The 19,978-nt window shown below is 42.6% G+C and overlaps 1 protein-coding gene across 2 annotated transcripts in view; it reads left to right on the forward strand.

The window, feature by feature from the left end:
• Nucleotides 1-19,978, forward strand: part of LOC139416242 (solute carrier family 12 member 5-like) — a 94,258-nt gene that overhangs the window by 45,981 nt on the left and 28,299 nt on the right. For both annotated transcript variants that reach the window (XM_071164672.1, XM_071164673.1), the window contains exons 2-7: nucleotides 7,058-7,161; nucleotides 7,391-7,534; nucleotides 9,552-9,698; nucleotides 16,575-16,629; nucleotides 17,136-17,266; nucleotides 17,896-18,143. In XM_071164672.1, the coding sequence (XP_071020773.1) occupies nucleotides 7,058-7,161; nucleotides 7,391-7,534; nucleotides 9,552-9,698; nucleotides 16,575-16,629; nucleotides 17,136-17,266; nucleotides 17,896-18,143 (829 nt within the window). The remainder of the gene's footprint in view (nucleotides 1-7,057; nucleotides 7,162-7,390; nucleotides 7,535-9,551; nucleotides 9,699-16,574; nucleotides 16,630-17,135; nucleotides 17,267-17,895; nucleotides 18,144-19,978) is intronic.

A 19,978-nucleotide genomic window follows, 5' to 3' on the forward strand; every position in this document is an offset into this window, starting at 1 on the left:
ACTTTTAAAGAATGGCCAGGCATCCTCAACTGACGGGATGAGGTCAATATCCTTCCAGGATACCCGGGCTAGGTCGATTAGAAAGGCCTGCTCGCAGAAGTGTTTTAGGGAGCGTTTGACAGTGATTAGGGGTGGTCGTTTGACTGCGGACCCGTAGCGGATACAGGCAATGAGGCAGTGATCGCTGAGATCCTGATTGAAGACAGCAGAGGTGTATTTGGAGGGCCAGTTGGTCAGGATAACGTCTATGAGGGTGCCCTTGTTTACAGATTTAGGGTTGTACCTGGTGGTTTCCTTGATGATTTGTGTGAGATTGAGGGCATCTAGCTTAGATTGTAGGACTGCCGGGGTGTTAAGCATATCCCAGTTTAGGTCACCTAACAGAACAAACTCTGAAGCTAGATGGGGAGCGATCAATTCACAAATGGTGTCCAGGGCACAGCTGGGAGCTGAGGGGGGTCGGTAGCAGGCGGCAACAGTGAGAGACTTATTTCTGGAGAGATTATTTTTTTAAATTAGAAGTTCGAACTGTTTGGGTATGGACCTGGAAAGTATGACATTACTTTGCAGGCTATCTCTGCAGGAAACTGAAACTCCTCCCCCTTTGGCAGTTCTATCTTGATGGAAAATGTTATAGCTGGGTATGGAAATCTCAGAATTTTTGGTTGCCTTCCTAAGCCAGGATTCAGACACAGCAAGGATATCAGGGTTGGCAGAGTGTGCTGAAGCAGTGAGTAAAATAAACTTAGGGAGGAGGCTTCTGATGTTGACATGCATGAAACCAAGGCTTTTTCGATCACAGAAGTCAACAAATGAGGGTGCCTTGGGACAAGCAGGGCAGGTTTACCTCCACATCACCCGCAGAACAGAGGAGGAGTAGAATGAGGGTGCGGCTAAAGGCTATCAAAACTGGTTGCCTAGAGCGATGGGGACAAAGAGCAGATTTCTGGGCGTGGTAGAGTATATTCAGGTCATAATGCGCAGACAGGGGTATGGTGGGGTGCGGGTACAGAGGAGGTAAGCCCAGGCACTGGGTGATGATAAGAGTAGTTGTGTCTCTGGACATGCTGGTTGTAATGGGTGAGGTCACCGCATGTGTTGGAGGTGGGACAAAGGAAGTATCAGAGGTATGAAGAGTGGAACTAGGGGTTCCATTGTAAACTAAAACAATGATAACTAATCTGAATCACAGTATACAAGGCATATTGACATTTGAGAGAGACATACAGCGAGGCATAAAGTAATCGCAGGTGTTGATTGGGAGAGCTAGCTAAAACAACAGGTGAGACAACAACAGCTAATCAGCTAACACAACAACAGCAGGTAAAATGGTGATGACTAGGCAGAGAGGGTTGGATTAACTACACACAGAGTCTGAGTTCGCGGCTGGGGCCGCCAGATAAAAAATAAATAAACAGAATGGAGTACCGTGATTAATGGACAGTCCAGCAGCAGTCCGTCTGCTCCGACGTAGGCCGGTTGAAGGCACAGCGGATGGAGTATTCATCGGCAGACCAGTTCTGGTGATGCGGCGGGGCGCTGTGTCGACAGAGAATCCAAGCCAGATGGCAAAAGAGGTATTGTAGAATTTAGTTTGCTAACCGGGAGTTAGTTTGCCACTATAGCCAAACGTTAGCAGCGGTGATCTGGTGTCAAGGTCCAGAGTTTACCGGGAGGATCCGGTGGAGTATTGGGCTCTAGCCGTGTATGAGTGGGGTTCGGGTGAACAGCTGAGTAGGCTGGGAGGTGGGCCTCAGGGATAGCTTTGGTACTGGATGCCACGGTGAGTCCAAGCTAGCTGTGAGCTAGCTAGCTGCAGGCTGTGAGCTAGCTGTGAAGATCAGAAGTAGTGGTCCAGGGATTACGGCAGGAATCCGGCGTTGTTGTGGAGAGACAGTCCGATACTGGTAGACTAGTGAGTATTATCCAGGCTAAGAACAGGGCTGGTATCTGTGCAGAAGGTAAAAGCCGCTAGCAGTGGCTAACAATGACTAAATAGCTTGTAGCTAATTAGCTGGTTAAATTCTGGAGGTTCTTGAATGTGTTCTAAAATTGAAAATAATAGCGATTCCGTATCACATTGGGTGAGGCAGGTTTTCTGGAATGTATAATCAAATTAAAAATCGAAAAGAGATTGAAAATAAATTAAAATATATATACAAAAAATACGAAAAATACAAAAGTACACGAGAGGAACAAACAAACAAACAAACACGTCTTCACTGCTACGCCATCAGACCTATGGCTCAAGCTGATGATGAATGTCATGGATTTCCTGTTTATGTTATTTCAGTCAGTTTGTGTGTGCATAGTTAATGCCTTGAACGTCATTGATCTGCTTGAGAGAGAGGATCGGATAGTGTCAGCGAGCTACTTGAGGACCAACAGCCACACATACACTGTAGTTCAAAAGTTTGGTGTCGCTAAGAAATGTCCTTGTTTTTGAAAGAAATGCACATTTTTTTAAAATAACATAAAATTGATCAGAAATACAACGTAGACATTGTTAATGTTTTAAATTACCATTGTAGCTGGAAATGGAATATCTACATAGGCGTACAGAGGCCCATTATCAGCAACCATCACTCCTGTGTTCCAATGGCACGTTGTGTTAGCTAATCCAAGTTTATCATTTTAAAAAGCTAATTGATCATTAGAAAAACCTTTTGCAGTTATGTTAGCACAGCTGAAAAGTGTTGTTCTGATTAAAGAAGCAATAAAACTGTCCTTCTTTAGACTAGTTGAGTATCTGGAGCATAAGCATTTATGCGTCCAATTACAGGCTCAAAATGACTAGAAGCAAAGACCTTTCTTCTGAAACTTATCAGTCTATTCTTGTTCTGAGAAATTAAGGCTATTCCATGTGAGAAATTGCCAAGAAACAGAAGTTCTCGTACAACGCTGTCTACTACTCCCTTCACAGAACAGCGCAAACTGTCTCTAACCAGAATAGAAAGAGGAGTGGGAGGCCCAGGTGCACAACTGAGCAAGAAGACAAGTGCATAGTGTCTAGTTTGAGAAACAGATGCCTCACAAGTCCTCAACTGGCAGCTTAATTAAATAGTACCCGCAAAACACCAGTCTCAACGTCAACAGTGAAGAGGTGACTCCGGGATGCTGACCTTCTAGGCAGTACATCGTAGCACTGTAAAAATGCCAACTTAACCAATGACTTAATCATAGTTATTCTGTGAGTTGGGTGGACTTCAGAAAGACAACAAATTGAGCTAAACAAACTTTGCACACAGTAGGCTGAATGTATAAAAACGTGTTGTGACGAATTACAAATTCATGTTTGCCTTTGGAAGGCAACACTGTATGTTGGTTTAGCTATTTGCACAAATGTTGAGCTAACTCAAAATCATATTGTAGCTTGTTGCCTTACAATGGTACGTTGAATCAACAAACTCTGATCGAAATGAGCTGAATTTGAACAAGCTTATTGAGTAAAAACACAAACGTGACTGAAATGGCTATTCAAGTTTATAGGATTTAAGTACTCTCAATAATCAATCTTCCTTACTCTGGCAGTTATTCTCAATGTAGGTTGCGGATGATTAAAAGTTCCAGTTGTTGGATATCCTCACTCTGGCTTGATTCCAATAGGATTTACACTGCCCTTTGCAAGCCAGCATAATGTGACTTGCAGGCTTGTCGTGGCCTGAAAACCAGGAATTTCAGATCACTGCGTTAGGGTGTAACTAGGCCCTCAAAGAAAGGCCTTAGGATATATGTAAAGTATTGTCATAAAGAGTTACATTGTACGTTGAATCCACTTTTTATCTTTTTACAGTGAGGGACCTGTAGAGGCAGAGGAAAGGAGAGTGGTCTAAATAACATGGAGCCTTATCCTGAGGCATTAAGCAACATTTTCTGTGGCACCAAGGACTCAGTGGACACGCTGTATGGGGCGACCTTTATCATGAGCGCACACACTGTGGTCTTAATTAAAGAGAATGTATATAGAGCATAGTCACACAAGCACCCACACACAGACACACACATACACACACGCACACGCTGACACACACACACACCACCACCTACCCTCACTAAATGACCCCCTTCTCCACATGTCCAGAAATTCAATCAGTTCTGCCTTAATCTGCAATAACCGACAACTGCATAGAAGTTTCATTGTTTTTATTTAGGCGTGTCACAGGTGTAACGGCGTTGGAGCTGTCAAATCAGCAAGCGGCTCCTGGCATTATACCTATTGCGGACATTGCCATTGGATGTGCCGAGTTGGATTAGTAGTAATCCCATGCAGCCTTGTTACAAGTTGGAACACTGGAATGTGTGTTGTAATCTACACCTCGATTAGGCTGATATTAATCACTACTATTTTGTTGAAAGATTTTAAATGTCAGTGCCATTACTTCTGTATAGTCTACACTTTCTCGTTCTGAACTTCTTCTAATGCAAATGGGGTGCGTGTGGCTTCGTGACAATGACCACACGAGCAGCCACTGATTTGACAGCTCTTAACGCAAAACACCAGCTATTGCGGGTCCAGCTACCACTGGTTAACGCGTGACATGATTGAATCTAGGCTTAGATCTGTATTTTCACTTTGTCCCTCTCAATGTTCTACCTATCTCCCTCCAACTGGTATCACTGTGGAGGTAGAGAGTGAGGCATGCGGGACCAAAGCAGTTAAGATGGTGCAGGATAGCTGAGCGGGAGAATCAGTTCACAACTAAAGTGTGTGGACGTCCTTACCTGTCACGATCAATATGGCAGGTAAAGGGCGAAGAGAGCTGTATGTAAATCTAACGGAGGTCAAATCGATCCACACACACACACAAAACACACTCACAGATGGCACAGGCATACAGACGCTCCCTTACAACATCCTCTATTGTTCTCGATTTCTCAACTCGATAACAATCTATTTAGTTTACAATAATTATAATGAATAATCAATTACTACAGTAAGAATATGTTCAGTGAACAACTTGAATTCCAAACAGAGCATGCAGAAAGATGAAATACATCTTAAAAGCACTTTGAGACCTTGTGAGGAAAGTTAGCCCATTTCATGGCCCATTTCTATAAAGCATGCAGATAAGGACTAATTCAATGTTGGAGCACATGCACTTGAATAGGGACATAGAAAAGTATAAAGCAGAATAAACTGCTGTGCACATTGCGAGGCCATGCCTGTTGATTAAAAGAGCCGGGCTATTGTTAATGATATGAGCCACTCCATCTGCTCCCTAATGGGCATCTCAGGAATGAGATCAGGATGATGTTCAGGTTTGTATACAGCATATTAAGATGACATGTTATAACTCTAGTAGCATGGTGCTATCCAGATCCATACACTATAGGGGTTCTACCATGCAAGAAGATCATAGTGTGCTGCAAATGCTTTGTTAGAGATTTCCAAGTCTTCCAAGAGTTTGATCTGGTTCCAGATATAACCTTTTTAAGATCCATGTAAAACCCTTCCCACAGAGGGTTCTACATAGAACCCAAAAGAGTTCTACCTGTAATGAAAAAGGGGACAGCCGAAGAATCCTTATGGAACTGTTTTTTTCTAAGAGTGTGTAGACTCACTTTTACTGTGCAGTGATGTGCTGGGTTGACTGTGCAGTGATGTGCTGCGTGTTTTAGTTTTTGTTGGTGTGGTTGGTTGGTTGTTCTGTGCTACCTGGCTGCCTGGCGCTAATGCACTGCAGTGGCTCTTTAGTATTCCTCTCCTGCCGTCTGAGAAGGTTCTCCTCTGGGACTGGCGTGGAGTGGCGGGGAAGAGATGCAGCCGGTGCCCATGTCGGCCACCGCTCCCTACCGCCCTCCATACACACTGTTAATAAGCCCTGCGCACAGAGTCTGTGGCAGGCAGCAGACAGGGCAATGCAGGGGGCACAGTCAGAGCGCCTGGCCAGGCTGGAGAGGGGACAGGGCAGACAATCCAAAAAAGTATTGATTGGATGACTGGGCCTCTCTGTTTGTCAGAAAGTGATAGGGGCTGCTGATTGTAGGACCCACAGAGGATGAACACAGAGCCAAGAGACTGTTAACTACTCTGTTAGGTGTGTTGTCTAAGGTGTGTGTGTATGTGTGCGAGCGTCAGCGTTCCTGCTTGCCTGCATGTATGTGTGTCTACTGCCCCTCTGTGTTCCCCGAAAGTGAAATAACACCTCCTAATATCAAAACCACACCAACCATTTCTAGGAGGTTTTCTGTGTGATATGATACATATTTTCCAAGATAATGAACACACACAATTTGGAATATCTGGTTCCATTTGTCATTGCCAGCACGGACCCTCCCCACACAAAGCCTGTATCGGTCCATCTAAACAGAGCGTTTCCTGGCTCTAGCAACTATGAGTGCTAACGTAATTAAATACTGAACAATGAATCATTTATTTACAAACAACTGTAACGGTTTTCCTCCTCTTCCTCTGAAGAGGAGAGGCAAAAAGGATCGGAGGACCAATATGTGGCGTGGTAAGTGTCCATGGTTCTTTTAATAAGAAATACTCAACATGAACACAACTGATTGAAAAAACAATAAACGTGAAACGAACGAAAACTAAAACAGTACCGTGTGGTGAAAACACAGACATGGAAACAAACACCCACAAACAAACAGTGAAACCCAGGCTACCTAAGTATGATTCTCAATCAAAGACAACTAATGACACCTGCCTCTGATTGAGAACCATACTAGGCCGAAACATAGAAATCCTAAAATCATAGAAAAACAAACATAGACTGCCCACCCCAACTCACGCCCTGGCCATACTAAATAATGACAAAACAAAGGAAATAAAGGTCAGAACGTGACAACAACACATTCATACTCAGCGAAATCCAATAATTTCTCTCCTCCCGTTAAAACAAACTGGGTCTCTCATTTAAAAGTAAATGAGAAAGTACATTTTCAGTGTGGCTAATGTCTGTGTTTTGCAAACATTTATATTCATAGAAAGAAAACATCTAAAACCCCTCGCCCCCATTTTAATCAACATCTCTCCTTTAATGATTATATTTTGTATAATGTGTGTTTCTCTGTTAACTGTTGTTGTGCTGTCTGTTTGTTGCAGGTGATGGGAACCCCAAGGAGAGCAGTCCCTTCATCAACAGCAGCAGTGCCAGCGACGTGGAGAAGAGCCAGCAGTACAATGGCAAGAATATGGCCCTGTTTGAGGTCTGTAACACAGGGCTCCCTAACTTGCTTCCCTATAATTACACAATAATTAAATACTGTCGTTACTTTGTTCCCTTCGTTTGAAACGACCACCTACAGTTTATACGACACCTTGCTTGCTCAGGCACCAGGTGGTTTGAATTCTTTGAAATAAGTAGTGGTTTCTCAGTTGTCAATACACCTTAGAGGGCTGATATGATGTCTGTCCACCTGTCCCTGTGTACTGCAGGAGGAGATGGACAACAGTCCCATGGTGTCGTCCATACTCAGCAGTCTGGCCAACTACTCTAACCTGCCTCAGGGCAGCAAAGAGCACGAGGAGGCCGAGAACGAGGAGGGGGCGGCTCCGTCCAAAAAAAAACCTGCTGTCAAGGTACTTCATCTAATCTAAACTAAAGTGTGGTCCCTAAACATAAACATTAGCTGGAGTTTGAATTGATCTGATGCGGCAGAGTATGGTCCTTCCAGGTCACCATTGTCCACCTGATAAGGTGGAGGATTAAGCTGATTAAGAACAGAAAGGAGGATTACTGATGACGCTGTCAGCCATGTTTAGGCCTGGACAGGATGTGATTGATGGCTGTGTGTGCTGCCCTTTTTCTTCCCTGATGTTACACATCAGTTTGGTAATATAGCCCTGTTATGTGCAGTGGAGCATAATCCTGATACATGAAGCTACTCTCTAGGCCTGTCTTGTTACACTGGTCTGAGTCCGGTTACTGTATCATTCACATCCACTCCTTTTCTTGTTATCTACATCCTAATTTGACAGCTCCTTCCAGCCAAGAGGCCACAAGAGGCTGGTATCACGAGAGAATATTATTAGGATGTGGTATTATGAAATAACACATATGGAATCATGTAGTAACCAATAAGTGTTATATTATGTTTTATTTTATATTTGAGATTCTTTAAAGTAGACACCTCTGGCACGGATGACACCTTGTACACTCTTGGCATTCTCTCAACCAGCTTCATGAGGTAGTCTCCTGGAATGCATTCCAATTAACAGGTGTGCCTTGTCAAAAGTTAATTTGCGTAATTTATTTCCTTCTTAATATGTATGAGCCAATCAGTTGTGTTGTGACCATGTAGGGGTGGTATACAGAAGAAAGCCATATTTGGTAAAAGACCAAGTCCATATTATGGCAAGAACAGCTCAAATAAGCAAAGAGAAACAACAGTCCGTCATTACTTTAAGACATGAAGGTAAGTCAATACGGAAATTTTCAAGAAAGTTTCTTCAATTGCAGTCGCTAAAACCATCAAGCGCTATGATGAAACTGGCTCTCATGCGGACTGCCACTCCTCAGTAAAATGCACATGACAGCCCGCATGGAGTTTTCCAAATGGCACCCAAAGGACTCTCAGACCTTAAGAAACAAGATTCTCTGGTCTGATGAAAATAAGATTGAACTCTTTGGGCCTGAATGCCAAGCATCACGTCTGGAGGAAACCTGGCATCATCCCTACGGGGAAACATGTTGGTGGCAGCATCATGCTGTAGGGATGTTTTTCAGCAGAAGGGACTGGGTGACTAGTCAGGATCACGGGAAAGATGAACGGAGCAAAGTACAGAGAGATCCTTGATGAAAACCTGCTCCAGAGCGCTCAGGACCTCAGACTGGGGCAAAGGTTCACCTTCCAACAGGACAACGGCCCTGAGCACACAGCCAAGACAACCTGGCAGAGCTTGAGAGAATCTTCAGAGAAGAATGGTGAAGTGAAGTCCTATGGGAGATCCAATCCCATATAACTCAATAGCTGAAAGCCATGTCTGATCAATTGAAGAGTTTGAGAACTACATTTTCTCCTCTATACATATCTAGACAGACAGGCCCACATTAAGAAAATAATTAGATGGTCCTTCTCCCTAGTAACAGGACAATTGCTAGTCATTAGCTAAATGAGCTGACAGAGATAGAGGATTTGTGCAACCTCAGCCAGTATCCTAGAGCCACCTCCACCTGCGTGAATAGAAGAGTGAAAGTAAGTGTCCACTAATATGATATCATACATCTGGATTATTTTAAATCCATGTAGTGAGACACCGAGGAATCTCTGTTGCCTGAATTTCAGCTTTATGCCTCACAAGCAAAAAAAGCCTTCAATCATGGAGAGCCACAAACGTATCGCCAGCCCAAAATAATGAGGAAAAGGAGGAGAAAGTGTTTTATTTCTGCTGCCATTCAAATAGGTTAATGAGGGAGGAGATGTCCCCCACTCAACTCCTCCACTCAACTCAGATGCCGGAGCCGGTCACTAGAGGAATTTGTTTTGTTCCACTTATGGTGTGGGGTACATTACTGTACTTTTATCAAGTTTGTACTGCCATTCCACAGTTAAACATTTTCATTATTAATCAGTACTGATTTGTGTTTGTTCTCCAGGCACCATCGCTGGGCACTCTGATGGGGGTGTACCTGCCCTGCATCCAGAATATCTTTGGTGTGATCCTGTTCCTGCGGATGACCTGGATGGTGGGCATAGGAGGGGTCTTTGGCTCCTTCGTCATCGTCTTCATGTGCTGCTCCACGGTGAGTCACAGCTCTGGACCATATTCTTTTCACTCACTCTCTCTCTCTCCTGTTCTCCTCCTTTTTCTTCCCCTTAAACTTTCTCTCTCTTTATATCACCCTCCGTGTTTCCCTCTTTTTCTCTTTCTCCCTTCCATCCACTTTGTCTCTCCCCTCCCCTCTATCCTCTCTCCATCATTGTTAGAATGGGCACTCTGCCAGCCAGAGCAGAAAGAGAGGCACGTTTGCAGCACTGATAAGGATATACTCAATGCCACTTCCATTTAAATTATGTTTGATGTCCCAAAGCTCTCCCAGTTGAGTAAATCCGAGTTTAATCCTGTTTTGACCTGAGGTAGCCCTGAAAGCTTTACAGAATACATTTCCCTTAACTTACTTACGTAAATATATATATATTTTTTAAGTGTTGTATACCCAAGTATATTTTCAGATTCCATCACATTCCGGTTCACAGTCATTTCATCATTTTCTACTGAAAATAAAGATTTAAGCCATAAGCCTTAAATTTCATAATGCATGTAGAACTTGTCTGTCATCCCTGCATTAAAGACCAAAAATGGTTAAAGAAATTTGTGATAAATAAAAATATATACCAGTTTCATTTTAAGGACCAAAAAATTGACAGAGGTGCCATCTAAATTGGAAAATAGTTGGGAAGAGATGTACCGATTCTATGGCACATGGTTTATGAATTGACACACAAAACGACACCGGATTCAAAATTATTATACAAAATTCTTGTTTATCTTTAATTTACAATCTGTAGAAACTATGAGAATAGAAAGGTTCAGTACTTTTGTGAATCATCACAGCACAGTTGAAAAATATATGGCAAATAAAAATCCAAAATGGATAGTGTTAAGCAATAGATGGGAGTGGTTGAATGGAGCTGAAGGGTGAGACTAATAACAACAAGATAACAAATGTAAAACAAACTGGGACTGAAAAATGTGTATAGGATCAGAACTTTTGTGAAATAGCACAGTTACAAATAGAAATCAACTGGATGGACATCAGAAATAGAGAAAGGCCAGGACTAACAACAAACAAAATATAATTATTTTAAAATAGATTGTGTCTGTAAAATATGTATAGTATGTATAAACTGAAGGTAGAAGCCTAAGTGTTATTGATTATTAGTTTACTCAAATTGGGGGAGGGGTGGTAGGGTTTGTGGGGAATAATAAAGGTATATTCTAAAAACAGTGTGCATGTTGACCCATTTGCGACCAAGCTTTAACTTTGATGTGATGTTTTGAGATATTGCTTCAATATATCCATATAATTTTCCTGCCTCATGATGCAATCTGTTTTGTGAAGTGCACCAGTCCCTCCTGCAGCAAAGTACCCCCACAACATCATGCTACCACCCCATTGCTTCACGGTTGGAATGGTTTTCTTTGGCTTGCAAGCCTCCCCCTTTTTCCTCCAAACATAACAATGGTCATTATGGCCAAACACTTTTATCTTTTTTTCATCAGACCAGAGGACATTTCTACAAATGTACAATCTTTGTCCCCATGTGCAGATGCAAACTGTAGTCTGACTTTTTTTATGGCAGTTTTGGAGCAGTGGCTTCTTCCTTGCTGAGCGGCCTTTCAGGTTATGTTGATATAGGACTCGTTTTACTGTGGATAAAGATACTTTTGTACCTGTTTCCTCCAGCATCTTCACAAGGTCTTTTGCTGTTGTTCTGGGATTGATTTGCACTTTTCGCACCAAAGCACGTTCAACTCTAGGAGACAGAACGCGTCTCCTTCTTGTGCGGTATGATGGCTGCGTGGTCCCATTGTGTTTATACTTGCGTACTATTGTTTGTACAGATGAACGTGGTACCTTCAGGCATTTGGAAATTGCTCCCAAGGATGAACCAGACTTAAGGAGGTTTTTTCAGAGGTCTTGGCTGATTTCTTTTGATTTTCCCATGATGTCAAGCAAAAAGGCACTGAGTTTGAAGGTATGCCTTGAAATACATCCACAGGTACACCTCCAATTAACTCAAATGATGTCTGTTAGCCTATAAGAAGCTTCTAAAGCCATGACATCATTTTCTGGAATTTAAACTTCTGACCCACTGGAATTGTGATACAGTGAGTTATAAGTGAAATAATCTGTCTGTAAACAATTGTTTGTAAAAATTACTTGTGTCATGCACAAAGTAGATGTCCTAACTGACTTCCCAAAACTATAGTTTGTTAACAAGAAATTTGTGGAGTGGTTGTAAAACGAGTTTTAATTACTCCAACCTAAGTGTATGTAAACTTGCGACTTCAAATGTAGGAAGATAGATAGATATATTTACCCCCAAAATATATGGGGGATTGGAAATGATGCAGACAATTACATTGATGGAAGCTAAAAATCTATCTGCAAAATTAAAGCTGAACCACAAAAAACGAATATTGTTGTCTAAAGTGCTGTGAAAGACATAAAAGTTGTGTGTGTGGGTTGGGGGGGGGGAAATTATATCAAAAAGTTGTATACAAGCAACTTAATCCAGACCGGTCTGCACAGAGTTTCTAGCTTAAACGGTGGAAGAGGAGTAGCGTTTCGAAATAATAATAAGAAGTGTGATGTAGATTTAAAGTGGGACGTTTGCTTTTGCAAGTCCCATTAATTAGGGCCTTAATTAGGGTCCTCAGGTAGCATTACCACCTGATTAGGAGTCACTTAGCAGTGCCACGCCGCCACGCCGCCACGCCGCCACGCCTTTTGGATAATGATGTGCAGTTATCAAACGATTCATTCTTTTTGAACTACTCTTTGTACTGACTCGAGAGTCATGATTTGTTTTTCTGAGTGATTTGTTCATTTGAGTTGTTCGTTTGACCTGCTGGCTGCACATGTGGCCGTAAATACATGTTTACAACTAATAATTGATCCCATGGTGCAAGAATGTATACAATTAATTGATTATTGAGTGTTATGGACACAGCTTTGTAGAACAAAAACATATATAGCCTCTGCTCAACAAACTTGAACTTGAGGACAAATTGTTTCGGGTGCTACAAACGATATTGTCACCCTCACGGCAAGAAATGCATTCCGCCAAATGTCATTCGCAATCTAGATCTTGTTTCAAAGAGATCTTATTTGTATGCCGAGCAATCAAAAGATGTACATTGTTTAAGCACACTTTTACAAGTCTCATACACAAATCCACATGTGAACGAGAGACGATCAGTTGTCAGAGAGACAAATTTCCCTTCACTACTGTTGGGCCCTGAGAGGGTCACCTCTGTACTTACTACTCACACAGCTCCAGGCTTATACACTGGAAACACAAACGGAAAAGTCACTTTACCCCTACCTACATGTACAAATTATCTCGACTAACCTGTACACCCGCACATTGACTCAGTACCAGTACGCCCTGTATATGTTTTTATTTTACTAGGCAAGTCAGTTAAGAACAAATTCTTAATTTCAATGACGGCCTAGGAACAGTGTGTTAACAGCCTGTTCAGGGGTAGAACGACAGATTTGTCAGCTCGGAGATTTGAACTTGCAACTAGTCCAACGCTCTAACCACTAGGCTACCCTGCCGCCCCAATATACAGTGCATTTGGAAAGTTTTCAGACCCATTGACTTTTTTGACGTTACAGCCTTATTCTAAAATGTTCTGTTAATCTTTCCCTCAATCCTGACTAGTCCCCCTGCCACTGAAGAATATCCCTGCAGCATACCACCCTGCATACCACTGCTGGCTTGCTTCTGAAGCTAAGCAGGGTTGTTCCTGATCAGTCTCTGAATGGGAGACCAGATTCTGCTGGAAGTGGAGTTGGAGGGCCATTAGGAGGCACTCTTTCCTCTGGTCTAAAAAAAATATCCCAGTGATTGGACACTGCCCTGTGTAGGGTGCTGTCTTTCGGATGTGACGTTAAACGGGTGTCCTGACTCTCTGAGGTCATTAAAGATCCTATGGCACTTATCGTAGGGGTGTTAACCCCGGTGTCCTGGCTAAATTCCCAATCTGGACCTCACCTAATAATCCCCAGTTTACAATTGGCTCATTCATCCCCCTCCTATTCCCCAGGTTGTTGCTACAAATGAGAACGTGTTCTCAGTCAACTTACCTGGTAAAATAACGGATAAATAAATAAATCCCACAGCATGATACTGCCAGCACCATGCATCACTGTAGGGATGGTGCCAGGTTTCCTCCAAATGTGATGCTTGGAATTCAGGCCAAAGAGTTCAATCTTGGTTTCATCAGACCAGAGAATCTTGTTAGTCAGAGTCTTTCAGGGATTTTTGGCAAACTCGAAACGGGCTGTCATGGGCCTTTTACTGATTGGTGGAGTGCTGTCCTTCTGGAAGGTTCTCCCATCTCCACAGAGGACCTCTGGAACTTTGTCAGACTGACCATCGGGTTCTTGGTCACGTCCCAGACCAAGGCCCTTCTCCCCCGATTGCTCAGTATGGCCAGGCGGTCAGCTCTAGGAACATTCTTGGTGGTTCCAAAGAATGATGGAGGCCACTGTGTTCTTGGGGACCTTCAATGCTGCAGACATTTTTTAGTACCCTTCCTCAGATCTGTGCCTCAACACAATCCTGTTTCAGAGCTCTATGAACAATTCCTTGAACCTCGTGGCTTGGTTTTTGCTTTGACATGCACTGTCAACTGTGTGACCTTATATAGACAGGTGTGTGTGTACCTTTTCAAATCATGTCCAATCAATTGAATTTACCACAGGTGGACTCCAATCAAGTTGTAGAAACATCTCAAATTCCAGATGTCTGAATACTTTCCAAATGCGCTGTAGCCTCTTTATTGTTATTTTATTGTGTTACTTTTTATTTTATACTTTAGTTTATTTTGTATATATTATCTTAACTCTATTTCTTCAACTGCATTATTGGTTAAGGGCTTGTAAGTAAGTATTTCACGGTTTTTGGTGCATGTGACAAATAACATTTTATTTGATTTATTGATTGAGCTCAATCATCTCTCTCTATCACATTTGTTATGTCACACTATTTTTGTCTCTCCGTGACTTCTTCTCTCTCCCTCTGTCCTGAGATCTATTTTCTTCAGTGTCTCTCTGTATCCATCTCTTTCCCTTTCTCCAGATATCTTGTTCTCTCTCTGTTCGACTCTTCCCTGATCTGTTCCGTATTTGTCTCTATCTAGCCATCTCTCTCTCTCCCCATGACTAGCTCTATCTTTCTTTGGCTAACTACCCCTCTCTCTTTTTAATGATGGCCTCTCTCTCTAATACCATCCCTCATGCTCTACCTCCTTTTTCTACTGTCCTTCTCGCCCTCTTCCTGACACCCCACAACTGTCTCTCTCTTCCGTCTTGTTAATTTACTGTCACCTTTCCCCTCTCACAGGCACCCTTCTACTCCTCTCATGCTCTATCTCTCATGATTCCATTCTTACGAGCCTAATTCTCCCTCCTTCTTTTCCCACCTCTCTCCATATCTGTCCCTTTCATTCTCTCTCCACTCTCCATTCTCACCCCCTTCCTGCCCTCTCTGTCTTCCTGCCTCTCCCCCTCTCTCTCTCCTCATTTTCATTCTACCTTGTGGTTTTGTGAAATGCCCTACCTGCACTGAGCTTTAGCAGAGATGGTTGGTCTGCCTGCCCAAACATATAAATGATTAATCCTTTATTTAGCTGATGCCCTTTTCTCCTCTGGGGCTTTGGGACCCAGCTGAAAGGGCAGATTAAATAAGCAACACAGATTAGGTATACATAAACCACTGATCCAGAGTCTGCTATTTTTTCACCCATCGAACGGGTATGGTTATTTGGAGGTAGTGTCATCTGATCCTAGATCTGTGGTTAAGGGAAACTTTTATGTCAAACCTGCAGATTATTCACACCTTAGATATAAATTCTGAAACTATTGATTACTGTGATCTCTATTTTCTTCCATCAGGGATGTTGATTAGATTGATGAGGCGTCAGTTTAGTTCAAGGTTGCATTGTGTATGTTGTCATGATCGATCATCAGCCAAATAGCTAAGAAACTGTTTGGAACCATCCTTCCAAAGTTCATATTCATACATATTCATCACAAACAATATAGTATTAAGGTCAGGCACCACAGGCTAAAATTACAATTTTGAGATTTTGGGGTATTTTGGTCCATTAACATTAGTATTTAAAAAAATAGAAGTAAAAATGTCAAAAAGTTTATGAAAGTGTATACTTTTGTTCCTTAATTATACTACTCTCATAAAAATGTATTGAAGTGTCACCACCTGTAAATGGACATGCATGCATAACTTCAAAGCTCACTACATTGAATCACACATCATTTCATGGAGAATGTTATAGCAACTTTGTTTGGAGCGATGGGGATTGGGTCTAAATTGGTGTTTGGCATTTGGTAGTCTAAATTTAGTGTACTTATCTTTAACGGCCATTTTCCAAAAGGCAGACTCTTCCCACATGCCAAATCCTTTTTCTCAGCCTCAGAACCATCTGCATTCATCAAAGGTTATGTATATATCACTAGACACGTTCTCCAGACTTACACTTAGGGAATTGTTGGTATGATGTAAAAGTTTTATTCTAGATTACATTTTCTTTTTTTTTAAAAGCACCCAAAGTGCAATTGAAATGAAGATGAAAAACATAATTATCCACAATCTCCTATGTGTATGTCCTGGAGTGTCTTAACAAAATGAAACCAAAAGGCTGACATCATTCAGGGTGAAGAAAAAAAGCATTATATTTGTGTCCACATTCAACTGGTAAAAGTGGACTGTGATATGATTAAAGGACTATAATTCCTTTGTTCGGGTGTGGTGCCTTGCCTTACACTGTTTCACTAAGAATCAGCACTCTGCAGCTGTGGGCTAAAACAGATGGAACTGCTCCATTTTTAAAATAGTGCTATCTCCCCTCTGCCTCCTCTCAGACCATGCTGACAGCTATCTCCATGAGTGCCATCGCAACAAATGGAGTGGTGCCAGGTGAGTGTGTGTCACAGGCACACCTTGGTGCGTGCATGAATGGACGGTCTGGGTGACGCATGGCAATCTTGTTGTTTTTTCCCCAACCAGTTAGGTTTTCACATCTGATATTTCTCTGTTCTGTGATAGGACAGTTAATGCTAGCATGGCTAAACCAGAACCACACTGTACTAGTACCCCTTCTATCATCTGTACAAAGTATGAAAGTGTGAAAGTGTGAAACATCAGAAACCTTTCTATTTCTATTCGGAAACTCAAACTATTCTGTGCCTATCCATAGAGTCATGATACTGTATAGAAAGGCTAGGGCTTTTTTCCTGATAAGCTCTAACATGCCTAAGCAATGTCTATGCAGCACTATATTTCTGTTGACAAACTACTACTTCTGCATGTTCAAACCCGAAGTCTTTAGACTTACTGGTTGTGCAGACCTGGGGTTTATCATTGAAAACAATATTGAGCAAAAGAGGAATGCCAATGGCTGTGTTTGTGTTTGTGTCTTTCAGCCGGAGGCTCCTACTACATGATCTCCCGTTCCCTTGGCCCTGAGTTTGGCGGAGCTGTCGGAATTTGCTTCTACCTAGGAACAACTTTTGCAGGTGCAATGTACATCCTTGGTGCCATCGAACTTCTGCTGGTAAGGAAAGATGATTGCTATTATTTTATTGTTTTGTTTGCTATCTGTTTTCTTTCCCCCTGTGCCTTGTGTCTGGCGTTTTATTTTGGGGGCGAGACCACATGCAACATTGATGAATGCAGGAAGAAGATGTTTGTTCTTCTGCCTACAGATTGTGGTGCAATAGATTATGCCAAAAAGTATCCATGAAATACAATCAATTATGTTGATATATTTTCATTTTAGACAAATATGAAAAGCTGTTGCAATTCCTGATAATATCTAAATTATAATTGATTAATCAAGCAAGCTGTCACACTCACAGCAAACTGTTCATTTGTTAGTGCCTTGTCTGTGCCATTATAATGATATAAAAGAAATCCATTATCCCATACATTTATATGATTTTTCCAATGTTTGAGATAATATCTGATATCTATTCCCACACCCTCTCACTCACTCCCTGCTTCCTTTTTTCTCCTCATCCTTTTCTGTCGCTCGCTCCCACTCTCCCTCCATCCTCGTCCCACCATGTCATTTTTAACACACCCTTTCTCTCCCTCCATCCTATTCTTACTCTCTTTTCTCTTCCTCTCTCCTTTTCCCTCCACCTCCCTTTCTCTCTCTTCCTCCATCTTTCCCTTCTCCAGATCTACATCCTCCCCCAGGCAGCCATTTTTAAGATGGAGGGTCTGGAGGGTGCTGATATGGAGGCAGCGATGCTGAACAACATGCGTGTATACGGCACCATTGTGCTCAGTTTCATGGCCACGGTGGTGTTTGTGGGGGTCAAATATGTCAACAAGCTGGCTCTGGTCTTCCTGGCCTGCGTCATTCTGTCCATCCTGGCTGTCTATGCTGGGGTCATCAAGACGGCCTTTGAACCCCCTGTTTTCCCGTAAGTTTGACCTGAGCCTTGTGCTGGTGCATGCTGGTGTCCTTTACATGCTCTCCCATACACATTGGTGCTTCCAAAACGTTTTCCTGCTGTTGCTCACTTACACCCAAACCAGACAATGACCCTCAACATGGGGGCCCCTCAGGGGTGCGTGCAAAGTCCCCTCCTGCACTCCCTGTTCACTCATGGCCGCACACGACTCCAACACCATCATTAAGTTTGCTGACGACACAACGGTGGTTGAGCTGAACACCAATGACGATGAGACGACCTATACAGAGAAGGTTAGTGACCTGGCAGTGTGGTGCCAGGACAACAACCTCACCATTAACATCAGCAAGACAAAGGAGCTGATCGTGGACTAAAGGAAATGGAGGGCCGAGCACACCCCCATCCACATTGATGGGCTGTAGTGGAGCATTATGAGAGCTTCAAGTCCCTCAGTGTCAATATCACTAAGGTCCACACACCCCAACACAGTCATGAAGAAGGCACGACAAAGGCTCTTCCCACTCAGGAGGACTGAAAAAATTCAGCAAGTTATACAGCTGCACCATCAAAGGAAGGTCCTAAAAATTGTCTCCAGCTACCCAAGTCATAGTCTGTTCTTTCTGCTACTGCACGGCAAGCGGTACCAATGCACCAAGTCCGGAATCAACAGGACCCTCAAAAGTTTCCACCCCCAAGCCATAAGACTGTCAAATGGTTATCCAATTAAAGCTACCCAGACTATCTGCATTGACCCTTTTTGCACTAACTCTTTTAACTCATCACATATGCTGCTTCTACTAATGTTTATCATCTACCCTGTTGCCTGGTCGCCATATCCCTACCTATGTGTACATATCTACCTCAAACACCTCGTACTCCTGCACATTGACTCGTTACTCGAACATGAGTATATTGCCAAGTTACTCATTGTGTATTTATTCCTCATGTTATTATTGTGCTATTATTTCAAAAAGTTCTCTCTGCGTTGTTGGGAAAGGCCAGTAAGTAAGCATTTCACTGTTAGTCAACACCTGTTGTTTACAAAGCACGAGACAAATAATATTTTATTTGTTTGGATTTCAACAACACGTTGCTTGTACGAGCGTTCCAAAATAAATTGACATGCACATGTTATTCAATCATTTCATCCACACTCCTTGCGCGCGTCTGCAGAGCCGGGCGCTAAAATGTGAATGAAGAGATAGCAGAACAGCGTGGGTAATTGACAAAGAAGACAACAGGGCTTACCAACTTTTTCAAATTATCCTTCATGGAGGTAAGACGTTTTGATTTCATAATGGAAAGAGCAGGTTCTTACAAGGTTTCTTAAACACATACAGTACAAGTCAAAAGTTTGGACACTATAAGAACTCAGAATAAGACCCAGATGCAGACAGCTAGAGTAACAGATTTATTGACCCAAACAGGGGGCAGGCAAAAGATAGGTCAAAGGCAGGCAGAGGTCTGTAATCCAGGGTAGAGACAATAAGGTAAAGAACAGCAGGCAGGCTCGGGGTAAGGACAGACAGAAGTTCGTAAACGGGTCAGTCAAGCAGGTAGAGCTCAACAGGCAGGCTCGGGGTCAGGTCAGGCAGAATGGTCAGAACTAGGGAAACTAGGGAACAGAACTTGAGAAAGCAGGGAGCTGGGAAAACACACTGGTAAGATCTGACAAGACAAGACGAACTGGCAACAGACAAACCGAGAACACAGGTATAAATACACTGGGGATAATGAAGAAGATTGGTGACACCTGGAGGGGGGTGGAGACAAGCACAAAGACAGGTTAAACAGATCAGGGTGTGACAGACACACCTACTCATTCAAGGATTTTTCTTTTTTTG

Source organism: Oncorhynchus clarkii, chromosome 9 (genome assembly GCF_045791955.1).
Source record: "Oncorhynchus clarkii lewisi isolate Uvic-CL-2024 chromosome 9, UVic_Ocla_1.0, whole genome shotgun sequence".
NCBI classification, from domain to species: Eukaryota; Metazoa; Chordata; class Actinopteri; order Salmoniformes; family Salmonidae; genus Oncorhynchus; species Oncorhynchus clarkii.